Source organism: Zophobas morio, unplaced genomic scaffold (assembly GCF_036711695.1).
Source record: "Zophobas morio isolate AGI-343-1 ecotype UQ-CSIRO unplaced genomic scaffold, CSIRO_AGI_Zmor_V1 ptg000669l, whole genome shotgun sequence".
NCBI lineage: Eukaryota > Metazoa > Arthropoda > Insecta > Coleoptera > Tenebrionidae > Zophobas > Zophobas morio.
Window position 1 is genome coordinate 98,701 of NW_026972772.1, and position 20,019 is coordinate 118,719.

The 20,019-nt window shown below is 34.4% G+C and overlaps 1 protein-coding gene across 3 annotated transcripts in view; it reads right to left on the reverse strand.

Annotated features, from left to right (window-relative positions):
- LOC135121687 (proline dehydrogenase 1, mitochondrial-like) overlaps positions 1 to 20,019 on the reverse strand; it is a 56,047-nt gene that overhangs the window by 12,618 nt on the left and 23,410 nt on the right. For 2 of the 3 annotated variants that reach the window (XM_064045975.1, XM_064045974.1), the window contains exons 2-4: positions 11,699 to 11,907; positions 3,860 to 4,041; positions 3,567 to 3,587 (exon numbers count right to left, since the gene is read on the reverse strand). In XM_064045975.1, the coding sequence (XP_063902045.1) occupies positions 3,567 to 3,587; positions 3,860 to 4,041; positions 11,699 to 11,907 (412 nt within the window). The remainder of the gene's footprint in view (positions 1 to 3,566; positions 3,588 to 3,859; positions 4,042 to 11,698; positions 11,908 to 20,019) is intronic. The other variant, XM_064045976.1, reaches the window with a different exon arrangement.

Consider the following 20,019-nt stretch of genomic DNA (forward strand, 5'->3'; position numbering starts at 1 on the left):
TCGGCTTACGACGAATAAAAATCGAATCATCAGAATTGAGATAGGGTGGCTGGGCGGGGCTTATATTTTGCCTTTTTTTCCTAATATACATAACCATCTTTTCGCAACAAGAAACTTAGAACATGGTTAAAATGGTACATTTTTGCAAGGAAATATAGATTTTGCAATTATGGGGTGGCGCCTAATGGCAAAATCGATATTTCCTTACACAAATTTTCCATTTAAGTCTACACATACTGAAACAAAAAGACAAAATGTAAGCCCGCCCATCCACCCTATCTCGATTGTGATGATTTTTTTTATTTGTCGTGAGCCAAGGGGGCGGAGCTTAATTGCAAAATCCTTATTTCTCTACAAGAAATAAAAAACATGTTTTTGAGTATCGCATTGTTCAAAGAATACTAGGCATATTAGGAAAAAAAGGGAAAATATAAACCCTGCCCACCCACCCCATCTCAATTGTAATGATTTTTTTTAATCTTAGAAACATAAAACACCTTTAAAATGGTAAATTTTTGTAAGGAAATATGGATTTTGCAATTAAGCTTTACCCCTCGGCTTACGACGACTAAAAAACTGATCGTCAGAATTGAGATAGGGTGGGTGGGCGGGGCTTATATTTTGCTTTTGTTTTTCTGAATATACATAGCCATCTTTTCACAACAAGAAACTTACAACATGGTTAAAATGGTACATTTTTGCAAGGAAATATAGATTTTGCAATTATGGGGCGGCGCCTAATTGCAATGTCGAAATTTCCTTCTACAAATTTTCCGTTTAAACATGTTCTAAGTTTCATGTAATGAAAAGAAGTCTACACATACTAAAACAAACAGGTAAAAAGTAAGCCCGCCCACCCGCCCTATCTCGATTGTGATGATTTTTTTATTCGTCGTGAGCCAAGGGGGCGGAGCTTAATTGCAAAATTCTTATTTCTCTACAATAAAAAACATGTTTTTGGGTATCGCGTTGTTCAAAGAATACTAGGCATATTAACAAAAAAAGGGAAAATATATACCCCGCCCACCCACCCCATCTCGATTGTGATAATTTTTTTATCTTAGAAACTTAAACCACGTTTAAAATATTAAAATTTTTGTAAGGAAATATGGATTTTGCAATTAAGCTTTACCCCTCGGCTACGACGACTAAAAAACGGATCATCAGAATTGAGATAGGGCGGGTGGGCGGGGCCTATATTTTGCTTTTTTTTTCTTAATATACATAGGCATCTTTTAACAACAAGAAACTTAGAATATGGTTAAAATTGTAGATTGTTGCAAGGAAATATGGATTTTGCAATTATGGGGCGGCGCCTAATAGCAAAATCTATATTTCCTAACACAAATTTTCCATTTAAACGTGTTTTAATTTTCATGTTATGAAAAGAAGTTTACACATACTAAAACAAAAAGGCAAAAGGTAAGCCCGCCCACCCACCCTATCTCGATTGTGATGATTTTTTTTATTCGTCGTGAGCCAAGGGGGCGGAGCTTAATTGCAAAATCCTTATTTCTCTACAAGAAATAAAAAACATGTTTTTGAGTATCGCATTGTTCAAAGAATACTAGGCATATTAGGACAAAAAGGGAAAATATAAGCCCCGCCCACCCACCCGATCTCAATTGTAATGATTTTTTTTTTATCTTAGAAACATAAAACACCTTTAAAATGGTAAATTTTTGTAAGGAAATATGGATTTTGCAATTAAGCTTTACCCCTCTGCTTACGACGACTAAAAAACGGATCATCAGAATTGAGATAGGGTGGGTGGGCGGGGCTTATATTTTGCCTTTGTTTTTCTTAATATACATAGCCATCTTTTCACAACAAGAAACTTAGAACATGGTTAAAATGGTACATTTTTGCAAGGAAATATAGATTTTACAATTATGGGGCGGCGCCTAATTGCAATGTCGAAATTTCCTTCTACAAATTTTCCGTTTAAACATGTTCTAAGTTTCATGTAATGAAAAGAAGTCTACACATACTAAAACAAACAGGTAAAAAGTAAGCCCGCCCACCCGCCCTATCTCGATTGTGATGATTTTTTTATTCGCCGTGAGCCAAGGGGGCGGAGCTTAATTGCAAAATTCTGATTTTTCTACAATAAAAAACATGTTTTTGAGTATCGCGTTGTTCAAAGAATACTAGGCATATTAACAAAAAAAGGGAAAATATATACCCCGCCCACCCACCCCATCTCGATTGTGATAATTTTTTTATCTTAGAAACTTAAACCACGTCTAAAATATTAAAATGTTTGTAAGGAAATGTGGATTTTGCAATTAAAACTCCGCCCCTCGGCTTACGACGAATAAAAATCGGATCATCAGAATTGAGATAGGGCGGGTGGGCGGGGCTTATATTTTGCCTTTTTTCTTAATATACGTAGTCGTCTTTTGAGAACAAGAAACTTAAAGCATGTTTAAACTGATAAAATTCTTGTAGACAAATATCTTGCAATTAAGCCCCGCCCCTCAATCTGACAACGAATGAAAAATTCGTCACAACTGAGATAGGGCGGGTGGGGCTACATTTTGCCTTTTCTTCTTAATATGTGTAGACTTATTTCGACAACAAGAAACTTAAAACATGTCTAAAAAGATAAATTTTTGTAGTAATCAGCTTAAATCCTCCACTTTTCTTCTACAAGCCGTTTAAATACGGCAAAAGTTGAACATCAAAGTTACGACAATTTGGCAACGAAGCCCCGCCCACTCACGCCCGAAACTCCCGTACACGACGTACTCAAGAGTTAATCCGCCATTTTCAGACACCCGGTATAGAGGTTGATTACACATAGACGAAAAAAAGTGCAGTGAACTCAAAAACTTACCATAGCGATCTACGCAAACAAGAATAGAAAACTGAAAAAACTACCAGCGAAGCGTAGACACAAGTATACAGTTTTCCAAAAACAAGGAATCAAATTTTTTAATTCCCCACTTTTGTAAAACGCCGTAACTAAAAAAAGCAAAAGCCAAGTGGCTTTGTTATTGAGTTCGAAAAGAATAAAAATTCCAAGCACAAATATGACACTTATAAATACTGTATATAAATCAACGACAGAATTGTTGAACTGTGTTCATCGTTTTGGTGCCAACACGATTTCCTTAAATCCCAAAACAATTACACAACGTACAATGAATAACAAAGAAGATAATCTAAAGATATCTTTTTGGTTTTTGTTGGTTGAATTATCGACACTTACCTGTGGAATTTTATACGAAACAAATGCAACTATAAAAAAAGACACCAACAACTAAAATTAGAACTAGAACTAAAACTAAAAGTGCCTCCGCGAACCCTAGTCTCATCTAGTGCCCCTAAATAGCAGCTATACCCTACGACAACAAAAAAAAAAAAAAAAAACAGAGATCTAAAAATAAAAAACAAAAAAACCTAGTGCTGGCCCCTAGACCCAAAAATACCAACGAACTGATAAAAAAATGGGCTTACGCAACAGCTCAAAGCTCGTTCCCCGACTCGCAGGGAACCCTTTTCGCGCCCATTCTCTCTCTCTTTCTCTCACAACACGTCCCTGTCAAAAACGGTTACTTTACCTGATGGATGCTTCTGAAAGTCTAAGGAACAGAAACAAATGGGTTATCAAAACAAATCGTCTATTTCGAAAATTGTGACCCCCCGAAACGTCTTCGGATGCTGCAACGCCTGCTAAAAATACCACATAGCGGTGGCCATCAAGGACGCACACAATAATAGACACCTGTTCAGGTGTTATGCCAAGTCTAGCGAGGACGGTTCGTGGGTCGGTGGTTGGGGTCAGTTTTCGAAATTTAATAAATAAAAAAAAAAAAACGAAAAAGAAAAAAGCAAAGAATGATGGGAGACTGACCCGCTACGGCCTCCAGGCATCGGATGAAGGTCTCCATGTTTCGTTCGCAAGTGGCTTCGTTCAAGTAGAAGTAGGTACGTGCGGATTGGACTTTGTAACGACGATCGGCGAATGTTTTGTCCACGTGGTATTGTTTGAGGGAACCCTGTTCGACTTTGTCGCCGCCTTCGGGGACGGAGGCTCTGGAAAAAGAGAGGTGTGTGAGGTTTGGATTTTCTGTTTTGTTTTACATAGGTCGCAGTAACTTTTTTTTTTCATAACAATGTCACGAAGTCAAGTCAGGTTAACTTTACTCAGGTCAGGTGTCGTCAGGTCAAGTCAGGTTCTCTCAAGTTAGGTCAGGGCGACTCAGCTCAACTTAATCTTGAAATCAAAATTAAAGAGTGGGTTGCCTATAATGAGGATATAGAGTGCAGAAAATCCTCATTATTTTGAACAGACGCCTTTACATCCAGAAAAATGAAAGAATATCAAAACACGCTGCAAAAATTCATTGACTAGCTTGATCCTAAAGAATTACAGAATGGATTTTTTCAGCATGACGACGCAACAGCTCAAATAAGTTCGACCTTTCCAAAGGAATTTTATGTCGACCGTATTACCACCTCGACCACCGCAATCTGAAGCTTAAGCGTTTATTTATGTTAATACATCGAAAGAATGTCACGCAGACTAAAATTATTAATTAAACCACAATGGAACGAAAGTTCTGAATATTATAGTTCTTATTTTATCATTGTTATCATAAAGACGTGTTTCTCACATTTTCGAGAAAATGGGGTGACTTGTTCTTAATTTGGCCAATAAAAAATTTGTGATGACGTCATCAACATGGACAGTTCTAGTCATCATTGTACAATATTTCTGCAAACTGAGATATATCTAACGTCTATTAATAATTTGAGGTTAGATTTCCAATTTAGATAGTGACGGGCGATCCACTTCATTCACGAGTTTAACAGTGACAGATGACAAACTTTCATTCAAAAAATTGGTCGAAAGTTGTTTCGACAGAACTTCCCTTGCTCCTGACGTACAATGAAACATACAGCATTTTCGAATTGAGTTTTTTCTTTACACAATTTTTTAGGGGGGATGAGCAAATACATTTTGATCAAAAATTTACCATGCCTATGATAACTTTAAAATATCTACAAGATTTCAAAGCATTCGGTTTTGTAGTTCCTGATTGGATCAATAAAATTAATCCACGCATTCATTAATTTTTTGAGTCATCCTGTATATGCAAATCCAAAAAATATGAAGGGAATCATAAATGACAAGTATTGTCTCATCATACTTTGCACATTTAAGATGGGATTTATTCAGCAAAATTTTGAGGTGACGTCATCACATTATTGGTGGGTATGAGTAGACAAATTTTGGTTAGCGTTTTACCATCTACATGATATTCTATATATTATAAATACAAACGTTCACAACAATCGGTCCAGTACTTTCGAAAATTAACTGTTTAATAAAAATCCGGGACGGCAGACAGACGAACAGACAGACGGACAGACAGACAGACAGACGGAAACGGGAGACCTTCGTACTGTAAGGGTCATGAAAGGTCGACAAAACGTAAAAGTAGAGAGTTACGCCGATGGACTCGATTACAATACTTCCTTTGCTTACGCTCAGGAAGTAAAAATTTGTAATTTATACCATATTTACGCTTTATGTAAAAATGTATTATAGATAATGTGGTGACCGAATTTGAATCAAATTTTCGCACTGAAATTATTTAACAGCGGCGCGAAATCACGTTTGAATAATTTGAATTTGAGAAAAAATTCATTCTATATTAGTATTTGCTAAGATAAGACTGATTCTGGCAAACGACCTATCCTGTGAGAAAATAGAGGGTGGGTGGGCGGGGCTAGTTCTTGTTATGATAAAACTGCTTCTGACAAATTCCATACCCTCTAAGAAAAGAGAGGGCGGGTGGGCGGGGCTAGTTCTTGCTGAGATAAAACTGATTTTGGCAAATGACATACCCTCCAAGAAAAGAGGGGACGGGTGGGCGGGACTAGTACTTGCTAAGACAAAACGGATTTTGACATTATTTTCTTAGAGAATAGGTTTTTTGCCAAAATAAGTTTTATCCGGGCAAGTATTAGCCCCCCCCCCACCCTCTATTGTCTCTGGGGATATGTCCTTTGCCAAAATATGTTTCATCCTGGCAAGTGCTAGCGCCGCCCACCCACGCTCTATTTTCTCAGGGGATGTCATTTGCCAAAGGAGGTCTTACCTTAGCAAGTACTAGCCCCTCCCACCCACCCTCTATTTTATCAGAGGATATGTCATTTGCCAAAATAAGTCTCATCTTAGCAAGTACTAGTCACGCTCACCCGCCTTCTATTTTCTTAGAGGGTATGTCATTAGCCAAAATATTAGTATTAGCTAAGATAAGACTGATTTTGGCAAATAACCTATCTTGTGAGAAATCAGAGGGCGGGTGGGTGGGGCTGGTACTTGCTAAGACACAACTGATTTTGACATTATTTTTTTATAGAATAGGTCCTTTGCACGTTTAGTTCTTTTTCTGGTAGTTGGTAGTTCTGCTTGTTAGAAGGAGGTGAAAGCGTCAGTCTGGGTGTGTTTGTGTCAGTGTAATCACGTGGTAAGGTAGCTTGGTTAGTTTAGTTCCGGTTTTTTAATAGAAAAAAATGCGAATTTTCGACTACCGCGGACACGTGCTCTAAATTTGTTTTATTGTTTGTAAATTCGCAGTTCATGTTAGGATTTTAATCGTTAACTGGTTCTAACACAATGTAACAGACATTTGCTAGGAGTTTTCATGAAATTCACTCAGTCAGGACTGGTTGGACTTTGTTTGTCTAATTATGAATAAGTTTCTGGATGCTAATACGTAAGTGTTACATTATAACACTTCTTAATTTCTCACACAAGATCGCTAATAGTTCATTTACGGCAGTTAAATTAACAAAATTCATAATATCGTGAACTGCCTGGGGGTTAAAATCATTTCTTCTTCTGGGCAGTGATCATCGTTATCATCATTACATCACCGAGGCATTTCCTCGCAACGCTAAAAATTACATCACCGAGACACTTATTCCTCGCAACGCTGACTGGATATTTTTGTGTTTATTTATCATGTGTTTTGTTTGGGGTAAGCAGTTCACGAAATTATAAATTCTCAAAGCTAACAATTATTTTAAGTAACCAATCAACATTTGAATTGTTGATAAAGTGTGGCAAATATTAATCTCATGTAAGTTTGTTGGCTTTGCAATTTTTCACCTCATACAATTTTTCTCTATCTCAAATTTTTAACTTCAGTAATTTTCTTTGTTGTATAATTTAAATTGAACGTAAATTTTCATGCGCTACAGTTTCTAACCATAAATCTTTGCTAGTTTTTTTTTTATGTAAATGTTTGGTTGATGAATGTTTCCATCGTATAAATTATCTGATGTCCAATTTTAATCCCACATAAGAATTATTTGTTGTTTAAAATTTCACAAGTTTGTATGTCGAATTTAAATGTTGTGTATTGGCCTTTTGAAACTTTAACACTTGTTCAGTTGTCGTTAGTGTTATAGTCATGGAAATTGAACATTTAACATGGAATTGAGGTTAAACGTGGCATAAGCGGAGTGCGCGGTTCCTAGTCGAGCTGGCGAGATTTATCGCGCCATCTGTACAAACGATGCAGGTTATAATAGAATTCATGGCCGGTCGAGATGACGTAACGCTGTCGGCTTCGTGATAGCCGGGACCCAACTGCGGTGAATTGCTTTGCGGCAGTGCTTGCGATAGATAGACTCACCGTCGTGGGTAGGAGAACAGCCCCGACCGGGAGCCCCAAACTCCGCTCTAGAATGAAATTGACATAGTTCGACCGCCACACTCTTAGCGCTCAAATATTTGCATTGATTCAGAACGTTTAATTTGATTTTAATTCCAAGCCTGAGGGCAAGTCACGAGTTACCCTCGCACGCAGTTTTTTTTTCTTTTTTCTTTTTTTGTCAGTGGAGGAATAAATGATTTTGTGTCCTCCACAAATTTTGTGTTTTATTTAGCGGTACTTTTCCAACCTTGGGGTCCACCATTTACACCTGAACAACAAAACAGTCGTTTTCAAAACTCTTGGTACTTGCGTACGAAAACTTTTGTTTTCGTGGTTTATTTTGTTCGAACTGGCAGTGTGAACAAAGGGAAATCTCCTGGAAGAACTTCAGTATCTGAGAAAGTTGTTGATGATTTGCCTGCTGGGGAGCGTAATGGAATAAAAAAATTGGTCGAAAATTGTTTCGACAGAACTTCCCTCGCATCTCCACAATTTACAATATGAAATATAACGATTTTTTAGAATTTCAATATTCACAACGAATAACATCACTACAATTGATGTGGCGGTGGGAGGGCGGAACTTAAATTTTGCCTTTTTTTTGGATATACGTAACAATGTTTTCACGACAATACGTATTTAAAATGGTAACTTCAGTTTTAATTTATCAAGTTCCGTGATTCGTTTACTCGACAATGTTTAAATTTTGGAAAAAATTTCGAAACGGTTGAAGTTGATCGGTCAAAGCTATACATTTTCACGATATAATTAAACAAAATTTAGACGTAATTAACATTATTTATAATGCTCAAATATGGTAAGACACTATTAATATATGATAATAATCAAACCGAAAACGGTTTTACTAAAAACACGATGGTATTAAAAACAAATCAATTTGTTTAAACAATGTTAAATTATCCCCGAAAATGCGCATTTTCCCGGCCAAAATATGAAAAATAATTTTTGCAGTCTCATCGTGACGTACGATGACGTCAATGTCACGTGAGCTACCTGTATAAAGGTCACGTTTTTCGGTCCTTTGTGTTCAGTATTAATTTTTGTTTGATGGCGGCAAGATCGTCGCTCCATTTTGGCGTAAAATTGGAGCGTTTTAGCGAATTTATAGGTTATTATTAATACATATTACGGAAAATATGTGGTGTTGGTGCTGTGAACACGAAAGAAAATGGATATTTTTCCGAAAAGGACCGAAAACAGGGTAAGTACGACTTCAGTTTTAAATTATCGGATTCCGTGATTCGTTTATTCGACAATGTTTAAATTTTGGAAAAATTTTCGAAACGATTGAAATTGGTAGGTCAAAGCTATACATTTTCGCGATATAATTAAATAAAATTTAAACATAATTAATATAATTCATAATGTTTAAATATGATAACTATTAATATATGATAATTAAATCGAAAATCATTTTCCTAGGAACACGAGGTTAGCAAAAACAAATTAGTTTGTTTAAACATTGTTAAATTAACCCCGAAAATGTACAATTTCTGAGTGAAAATATGAAAAATAATTTTTGCAATCTCATCCTGACGTACGATGACGTCTCTGTCACGTGAGCTACCTGATAAAAGGTCACATTTTTCGGGCCTCTGTGTTTAGTTTTGATTTCGGTTTGGTGGCAGCAACATCAGAGCTCCGTTTTGGCTTTAAAATAGGGCTCTTTTCACTCATTTCTAATTTATTATTAATAGATATTAGTGAAAATGTGTTGTATTTTTGCTGTGAACACGAAAGAAAATGGATATTTTTCCGAAAAAGACCAAAAACAGGGTAAGTAGGACTTCAATTTTAATTTATCAGGTTCCGTAAATCGTTTACTCGAGAAAGTTTAAATTTTGGGGATTGAAGTTGGTCGATCAAAGCTATAAATTTTCATGACATAATTAAATAATATTTAAACATAATTAATAGTATTTGTAATGTTTAAATACGATAAGTATTAATGTATGATAATTAAATCGAACTCCGTTTTTTTCAAAACGCAAAGTTACTAAAAACAAACCAATTTGTTTAAATATTATTAAATTAACCCCGAAAATGTGCAATTTCACGGCCAAAATATGAAAAATAATTTCTGCAATCTCATCGTGACGTACGATGACGTCACTGTCACGTGAGCTACCTGAGCAAAGGTCACATTTTTAGGCCCCTTGTGTTCTGTTTAGATTTCGGTCTGATTGCGGCAACATCGGAGCTCCGATTTGGCTTATTTTCGCGAATTTCTAATTTATTATTAATAAAAATTAGTGAAAATGTGTTATGTTGGTACTGTGAACACGAACGAAAGTGGATATTTTTCCAAAAAATACCGAAAACGGGGTAAGTACGACTTCAATTTTAATTTATCAGGTTCCGTGATTCGTTTACTCGATAATATTTAAATTTTGGGGAAATTTTCGAAACGATTGAAGTTGGTCTGTGAACGCTATAAATTTTCACAATATAATTAAATAATTTTTAAACATAATTAATATAATTTACAATGTTTAAAAAACGGACTCATTATTCGGAAAGATTTTGAGATGACGATCAATTTTTTGGGGTTGATAAACGTATACATGTTGACTAAAAAATTACTATGCTCACAAAACGTCAAGATTTTAAAGTATTCAGTCTTGCAATCAATATAATAAATTGACCCAGTCATAATTTTTTTCAGACACCCAGTATAAGCAAATCTAAAAAATATTGATGCAGTGATAAATCACAAGTATAGGCTCATCATACTTAGCACATTTAAGGTAGCATTTTTTCAGCAAAATTTTGGGATGGCGTCATCAATTTTTTGGAGGGGATAAGTTAATATATTTTGATTAAAAATGTTATCATGCTTACGATGACTGCAAACCATCTGCGCAAGATTTCAAAGCTTTTGGCTTTGCAGATTCAAAATTATATTGCAAAATGTTGTTTTATGATTTTGATTTTTTTTTTTTTTTCAAAAATCTGGATGTTTCGGGTAAAAAGTCAATACGGAGTCGTAAACTACATGTATAGGACTATGTTATTTAATACAATCTAAAACCCATTTACTATATGCAATTTTGAAGTGATGTCATCCCATTATTGGTGGGGACGATTAGGCAAATTTTGTTCAGCGTTTTACCATCTACATGATATACGTAATATAAATACAAAATTTGACAACAATCGGTCCAGTACTTTTGGAGATTATCTGTCTAATAATAGAGAGTCGGCCGATGGACTCGATTACAATACTTCCTTTGCTTACGCTCGGGAAGTAATAAAATAAAAAAAAAACCATGAAATTGATAATGAGTATTTACGAAAAAATGTTACAATAAATTGGTTTAATGAATTGGTTTTCTTTTTTAATATGGTATGAAGCATTTAGGCACCAGTGTGATATTTGTCGTGAGTCCTTGACCATTTAGTAAAGTCCAAAACTGAGAGGCGGCACGTTTCCATGACTTACTTCGACCCTATTATCATTTATAGAAAACTTGTATATAAATGTGAATCTGAGGAAATCCTTTCATTTGAACCCTACTTGCTTTTGCCTATTTGGTTGAATGTAGCAAGCATCTGAAAATATTTTTTCCCGACTTAATTCACGTAGCATGTTTGGTTCACGCCTTAAGTTTAGTAGCTGAAGTTATCCGGAATCAATATGAAGATGTCAATGGTTTAATTTCCAACGTAAAGCGACTATTTCTGAAAGCTCCTTCGAGGATCCAAGTCTTCCGGAAAGCTTTACCGGATTATCCGTTGCCTCCAGAACCTGTTCTGACAAGATGGGGTTCATGGATTGAAGCGACAATTTATTATTTTGGCTTTAATAATCACCGACATTCTTAATCTTTTCCAACGACGACTCAATCACAAATTATGTTGCCCGATCGTAAATGTCCGTCATACGCTTACAAGTACGCAGTTTCACATACCCAGTCCGAACCTCAACCACACTATAAACCTAGTGACATCGATCCTAGCCATCCTTGCCCTACCCCAACACCCCAAGCCCTACTCACTCGACTTCCCGCTTCTCTGCCTCCTCCTGTGAGAGGTCCTCTTCGACCGAGTAGTCGAGGATCGGTTTGACTCCGAACGACCTCAACCTCTCCAACGTGGGCCGTATTTTGTATTGATCCTCGCCGGCGACGAAGTGACCGTAGAACGTCGCCTTCATCGCCGCGATGAAGAGCTTTTCGCCGAGCACGTTCTTCGCCCATTTCATCAGCTGAAACAAGCGCGATCATTTTATTATAGAAAAATAGCGTTAGTCTTATTGTTAGAGAGCGAATTGACCCATTTAGCCGGTCGTTCGTGGGTGGATAGGAGATTAGGCGGTGTGATAGCGCTGGATGGGTATTTGCGGACGCGGTTCAGAATAGAATTATAGGACGATGAGGCGTAAATTTAGACCGTGTGTTTTGTAATGGGTTTAGGTGTTGTTTTGGGGAATTTACGCAACGGGGACGGGACGCACGAAATCGATGGAAAAGTGGAATTGCGAAAGGGATTATCGGAGGAGTGGGGGGAAAGGAGATTGGTATTTCGCCAATGGAGGAGGTCGTGGGGATGGAAAGAACGGTGGAACGAGACGGCGAATTTGGAGTAGTTGTTTGAGTTAGTAACTTTATTTTTCTTATTTTGGCATCAATGCAAAATTTTCGATTTGAGCATAAAAATTTGGACAGACGGCAGACAGACGGACGGACAGACAGACAATGAAATCTCAAACTACGTAAAGTGAGTTGCATAACTTTACAAAATGTATCAGAAAAATGATTCACTTTAGATGAATTCCATGTTGCTCAACACATGAGAATAAATTAACCACAAATCGACCTTAATTGTTAAACAATCACGAGACCGTCGGAGTCAGATTTCTTTCTAACATCACGTAACCAAGACCAACAATTTCACAAAAATAATTCCTACAATACATCCAAACACCGCCAATTACCTCCAATATTTTTCCAATCCGTGACGTAACCCCAATTTAACCAGCGGCGTATCGTCGTCAACTTGACCGACCTTGAACGCGCGCGCCATTTTTTCCTTTCGAAACAGCGAAGACGACCGACCTGTCATCAAACGCCATCGCGTCGCATGCATAAATCCTTTATTATGTATGTCGGACCGGTCCGCGCTCGGCTTCGACCGGTCTGCGCCGTCACGTGACTCCGCTTCGCTTTCTAGAATCCAGAACGTACGACGACCGGCATTTTTTCGCGTGACGACACGGCCCGCCCGACGGTCACGTGACGCGATCTGGCGATCACATGACGCGACGCGCCCCCGGCGCCCCGGTGACGTCGACGCCGCTGATCGTTACGCGCGACGGCCGGCCTGCGTGGAAACGGGGAAGCCGGGGGCGGGCGAGGGCGGCGGGGTTGCCGCCTGGCACGGAAAATGCTATTTTCGGACGGGTTTTGTTGCGGGAAGTTCGCTGGAAGATGGGGAATTTTTACGCGGACTATGGTTGAATTGAAGAGTTGTTGAAATTTTGATAGCATCAATTTTTCGAAATGACGTTCAATATTCAGGCAACCCAAAATACACCCTGCAATTCAAGTTATGCAACACGTTTTACTGCTGACGTCAGCGTCATGGGTAACTACAGCAAAAATTTCAAAAATCATCCGGTTTATAAAGAGTTAAATAGTGCCTGCGCTTAAGGCTGACGATATTCTTAAACGAGATACAAAATTCGGCAACAATCGCTTCAAGAGTTTCGAAGATTATCCGTCTAATAAAAATCGAGACAGACAGACAGACAAATGACAGACACACGGAAACGGGAAAACTATTTTTTCGCACTTAGGGGTCATGAAACGTCGATAAAATATGGAAGTAGCCATTCGTCGGATTGACTCTACGACAGCTTAAAGGAAAAAACGCTTTTTGAAAAATCGAAAACGTAAAAAATCGGAATAACCAGAGAGTGAAAGAAAAAAATGTTTAATCCAAAAACCAAAAATTTAAAAATTAAAATATCGAAAAATTGAACAATTAAAAAACCTAAAAATGCAAATATCGAAAAGTCAAAAATTCAAAATTTAAAGAATTGCAAAAATTGAAAAATCAGAAAATTGAAGATTCGAAAAACTAAAAAATCGGGAAGTTGAAAAATTCGAAAACCAAAATGACGAAAGATTGAGAAATGGAAAAATTGTAAAGTCAAAACATCGTAAAATTGAAAAATCGGAAAATTCAAAAACTGAAAAATCATTATATCCAGAGACCGAACAATTAAAAAAATTTTAACAATCGAAAAGTTGAAAAACCGAAAAATCGAAATCAAACAAGTTGAAAAATCGAAGGCTGCAGCAATCGAAATACCAAAAAATTTAAAATTTACGATATCCAAAAATTTAATAACCCAGAAATCAAAAAATTCCCAGAATTAATTGGTATGTTAAAAAATTAAGATACCGAAAACTTAACAAATCGAGAAATCTAAAAATCGAAAAGTAAAAAAAAATAAAAATCGAATAACCGAGATGTCAAGAAATTGGGACGTCAACAAATGATAAAAGGGAAAAATGGAAAATTTAAAAATCGAAATATTGAAAAATAGGAATATCGAAGAACTGAAAAATCGAAAGAAATCCAAAACTCAAAAATTTACAAATTAATATATCGAAAAATGAAAAATCTAAAAATTCAAATATTGAAAAGTCAAAAACTCAATATTTAAAAAATCGCAAACATTGAAACTTCGGAAAATTGAAGAATAGAAAAACTATAAAATCGAGAAACTGAAAAATTCGAAAACTTAAATAACGGAAAATTGGGAAATTGAAAAATCCAAACATCGAAAAATTGGAAAACTGAAACATTGAGAAACCAAAACATCAAAAAGGTCGAACAATAAAAAAATTGAAAAATCGAGCAATGAGGAAATTTTAACAATCGAAAAATTGAAAAACCGGAAAATCGAAGGATCGAGCAATCGAAGGATCGAGCAATCGAAGCATCAAAAAATCTAAAAATTAAAATATCCAAAAATTTAATAACCCAGAAATTGAAAAGTTCCCAAACTTGAAATGTTGAAAAATTGTGATACCGAAAACTCAACAAATCGAAAAGTAAAACAATTTTAAAAATCGAATAACGGAGATGTCAAGTAATTTAATCGTCAAAAAATCATAAAATGTAAAATCAAGAAACTGAAAAAAAATAAAAAAATCGAAAAATTGAAAAATAGAAATACCGAAGAACGGCAAAATCAAATTTTAAAAATTAATATATCGAAAAATTGAAAAATTTTAAATTCAAATATCGAAAAGCCAAAAATTCAAAAAACTGAGAACTCAAAAAAATCCAAAATTTATAAAATCGTAATTGAAAACTCGGAAAATTGAAGAATTAAAAAACTAAAAATTCGAGAAATTGAAAAATTCGAAAACTAAAATGACGGAAAATTGGGAAATGGAAAAATTGAAAAGTCGAAATATCCAGAGGCAGAACAATAAAAAAATCATAAAATCGAAAAAATGTAACATTTAAAAAATGCTACAATTCAAAAATCAAAAATTTAAAAATTCGAAAAATAAAAAAATTGAAAAATCTAAACATTTAAATATCGATAAGTCAAATATTCAAAAAACTGAGAAATCGAAATATTAAGATTTTAAAAATCGCAAACAGTGAAAGTCAAGATTGAAGAATCGAAAAACTAAAAAATCGAGAAATTGAAAAATGGAAACATCGAAAAAACAAAACATCAAAAAAGTTGAAAAACTGAAAAATCGAAAAATGAAAAAATTTAACAATCGAAAAATTGACGGATCGAGCAATCGAAACAACAAAAAATCTAACAATTAAAATATCAAAAACTCAACAATTCGAGAAATCTAAAAATCGAAAAGTAAAAAGAAATTGAAAACCGAATAATGGAGATATTAAGACATTGTAACGTCAAAAAATCATAAAATCGAAAAATTGAAAAATCGAAAAATGTAAAATCTAAAAAATCCAAAAATTGAAAAAATCAAAAACTAAAAAACCAAAAATTCATCAATTCGAAAATTGAAAAATAAAAATCAGAAGAACTGAAAAATAAAAACACAGAAGAACTGAAAAATAAAAATACAGAAGAACTGAAAAATCGAAATATGTATCAAGAAATCCAAAAATCAAAAATTTAAAAATTAAAATATCGAAGTCAAAAATTCAAAAAATTGACAAATCAAAAAATCAAAATTTAAATAATCGCAAAAATTGAAAAATCTGAAAATTGAAGAATCGAGAAATTGAAAAATTCCAAAACTGAAATGACGGAAAATTTGTAAGCGAAAAAATTGAAAAATCGAAAATCGAGAAACCGAGAAATCGAAACAACAATAAAAAAATTAAAAATGCGAAAAATTGAAATATCGAATAACTGAAAGATCCACAATTTTAAAAATTGAAAAATCGGAAAAGTAAAAAATCGGGAGGTCAAAAAATTGGAGAATCGAAATACTGAAAAATCCCAAAACTATAACATTGAAAAATTGAGAAATCAAAAAACCGGAATATGGAGAGAGAAAAATTAAAAACTGGAAGTATCGAATAATTAAAGAATTGAAAAACTAAAAAGTCGAAAAATAAAATGAAGAAATGGAGAAGTAACAATTTGAAGAATAAAAAAAATTGAAAAATCGGGAAATTGAAAAATTGAAAAATAAAAAAAGCTAAAAAATTCCAAAACTGAAATATTTGAAAAACTGGAAAATCGAAAGTCCAAAAACTGAGAAATCGAAAAAAAATTGTTATTGCTAATAAAATTTTACAGGGTAGAATGAAGTTTCCAAAACTATACGATGCCATCAATCCATAAAACTAAAATATCGAAAAATTGGAAAACCGAAAAGCCGAAAAATCGGAAAACCAAGAAATCGAAACAACCAAAAATTAAAATACTGACACATCGAAAAGTCGAAAAATCGAAATAGGCCAAAATCGAAAAATCGAGAAGCTAAAATTTAAAAAAATCGAATAATTGAAAAATCAAAAATTTTTAAAATCGAAAAATTCAAAAACCGAAAAATCTAAAACCGAGAAGCCAAAAAATCGAAAAAGAGAGAAATCGAAACATCAAAAATGTGAGAAATCCAAAATTAAACAATTTGAAAAATTGAAATATCGAAGAACTAAAAAACTAGAAAATTGAAAAATCGTAAAGCTGAAATTTTGAATAACTGACAAAATGAAAATTTAAAGAATCGAAAAACTGAAATATCCCAACATTGAAATATCAAAAAATTGGAAAATCGAAAAGCCGAAAAATCGGAAAACCAAGAAATCGCAACATCGAAAAGTCGAAAAATCGAAATAGACGATAATCGAAAAATCAAGAAGCAAAAATTAAAGAAAAAAAAACGATAAATCGAAAAATTGAAAAATCGGAAAATTGAGAATTTGAACAATCAAAAAATTCAAATTTCGAAAAATCGAAAAATTGAAAAATCAAAAAATCGAAAAACTGAAAAATTGGAAAACCGAGAAATCGCAACATCGAAAAATAAAAAATCTAACACATCGAGAAGTCGAAAAATCGAAATAGACGAAAATCGAAAAATCGAGAAGCAAAAATTAAAAAAAAGATAAATCAAAAAATTGAACAATCAAAAAATCGAAAAATTGAAAAATCAAAAGCCGAGAAATCAAAAAATCCAAAGAACGAAAAATCGACAGATCCAAAAATTGAAAACTCCAAAATTGAACTATTCGAAAAATTGAAATATCGAAGAACTGAAATACCGAAAAATCGAGAAATCGAAAAACGGAAAAATGGAAAATGCGAAAAATTAAGGAATCAAAAAACTGAGTCATCTACAATTTTGATTTTTTTTCTCAAAAATCTCGATGTATAGGATAAAAATTCAACACAGATTCATAAACTACAAATTCAGAACTGTGTTACTTTTCAACATTTAAATAACATTTATTCCACAAAATTGTAAGATGACATCAATTCATAAATTAAGAAAATGAAAAATGAAGAAATCGTGGAATCAAAAATTTTAAAAATCGAAAAACTGATAAATCCACACACTGAAATATCGAAAAATTAAGAAATGGAAAAATTCAAAAACTGACATCAAGAAGTTGAAAAATCGAAACAGGCCAAAAACGACAAGTTAAAACTAAAAAAAATCGATTGGTCGAAAAATTGAAACATCGAAATTTTGCGAAATAGAAAATCCAAAAATCAAAAATTTTTGGAATCAAAAATAAGAAAAACAAAATCAAAAAATTGTAAAATCTGACACTTTGAAATTGGAAAAATTAGATGTATCGAAGAATTGAAAAATCGAAAGATCAAAAATTTTAAAAATTTAAATATCCAAAAATTGAAAAATCAAGAAATCAAAACATTTAAAAATTGAAAAATTGAAATTTCGAATATTTGAAAAATGGAAGAAAAATTGAAGAACCGAAAAATAAAAAAAATCCAAAAATGAAACAGAGAAACATTGAAAGATCGAGAAAAAGCGAAATTTAAAAATCGAAAAATTGAAAAATCGTAAAACATGAAACATAGGAAAATTGAGAAATCAATAAATCGCAGAACAAAAAAGTTGAAAAATCCCAAAACTGAAAAATCGAAAAACAGAAATTGAAAATTGAAAAGTCGAAAATCCGAAAAATAAAGAAATCGAAAAATTGATGTAGGTACTAAAATTTTGATTTTTTTTCCAAAAAGCTCGATGTTTAGGATACAAATTCAACACCGATTCATAAACCACAAGTTCATAATGGATGCCTAGGAGTAAATTCAAGACGGATTCATAAACCACAAGTGGAGGAGTACGTTATTATGTAGAACTTTAGAGAGACGACAGACAGACCGACCGACACCAAACGGCAGCCCTATATTTTCGCATTCTTGGGGTCATGAAACGTCAAAAAACATGAAAGTAGCCAATCCACCCATGGACTTAATTACAATAATTCAAAAATCCCACTCCACGTCACGTGTTCTTACGAAATCCCCACGACAAACAAAAACTTCAACACGCTCTATGTACTTTTCCTCTCAAAATCACAAGCGTTGTATTTAATTTTAACTCCACGTGTACCCAAAACTCTGGCGACGGTTGTGATTTACAATAAAGTTTATTTTGAAGGATTTCCGCAAAATGTAACGCGCTTTTTAATCTGGTAGGCGTCCAAGTCTCGAGATAAATCGACCAATGAACTCCCAAAGTGAATTCTGTGTTAATAATTATCTAGAACAAACCCAATAATTACGGCCGCATTATATCAGCAGGAGGACGAAAACTAAAAAAACTTTGATGTTTTATTAGTTCTGAAAACACTTCCAGCGAAAATGAATCGGGACAAAGAAACCGCACGCCCATTAAAATATAGCAAACCGATACAAGATCGCAAAAAACTTGAATCATATCCAAGGATTTAGAGATATATTCGAGGAACAACAGATCGCTTACAAAGCTCTCTGTAATCCCATTATGGAAATAGTTTCATTGTGCCGAGTATTGATCGAACGGTAGCTTTCAGACGTTTAAATCACAGTTACAGGATTAAAAAGGATTGTACATTGTCGTCAAACAATTATAACGAATTTCATTTCCCACCAGTTGCCGCGGCAACCCGTGCGAAATCGGCCGCCTTTCCGAACTGACCCAACCACGTCTGTGGAATGTCGTCTCAAAATATTTTCAAACTACGTGCCCATAAAGCGGCTTTACGGCCGAACGCAAATTATAAAATGATAATAAAGCGGTAAAGCGATAATGCGTCGTTTACAGTAGCAATTATAGTAAACATACGTCAGTCGGGTTTGTTAACCTGTCGATTCCGTCCTTTCGCGAAGCAACCGGTGGACTGACGTCACGTAAATATTTATAAAAACGTTAATTTTTCTTCAAGGTGTTATTGTTTACTGGCGTCAATTTCCACGTAAATGAGCAACCGTTCAAACATAACATTAAACGTTTCCATTGTGTTTTCGTCGTTTCGTAACCATAAAAAATGCCAACTAAATTCGCACTATCCCTGCGACCATTAGCGGAACGGGGGGGGGGGGGGGGGGGGCTAGTATCAATATTCGTTATCATTATCGTTATCAGCACCTGAACGTAGTTTTAAGCACACAATTCAAACTATAAACTTTATGGAAAAAATTAAAACTATCTTAAACGAGTTTGAAATTTTAGCGGCGTTATTTGATTTTTTTCTACTTTAATGCATCTATTTTTACTTTATGAGAGATTAAACAAAACCGCTGTTTGTTTTTGTTTATTTTTAAGGGGTTCAATTGTTGAGTTTTATTAGAGCTATTCTCATTGTTATTATTATTATTACTCAGATCCAGGCATTCAAGGTATTT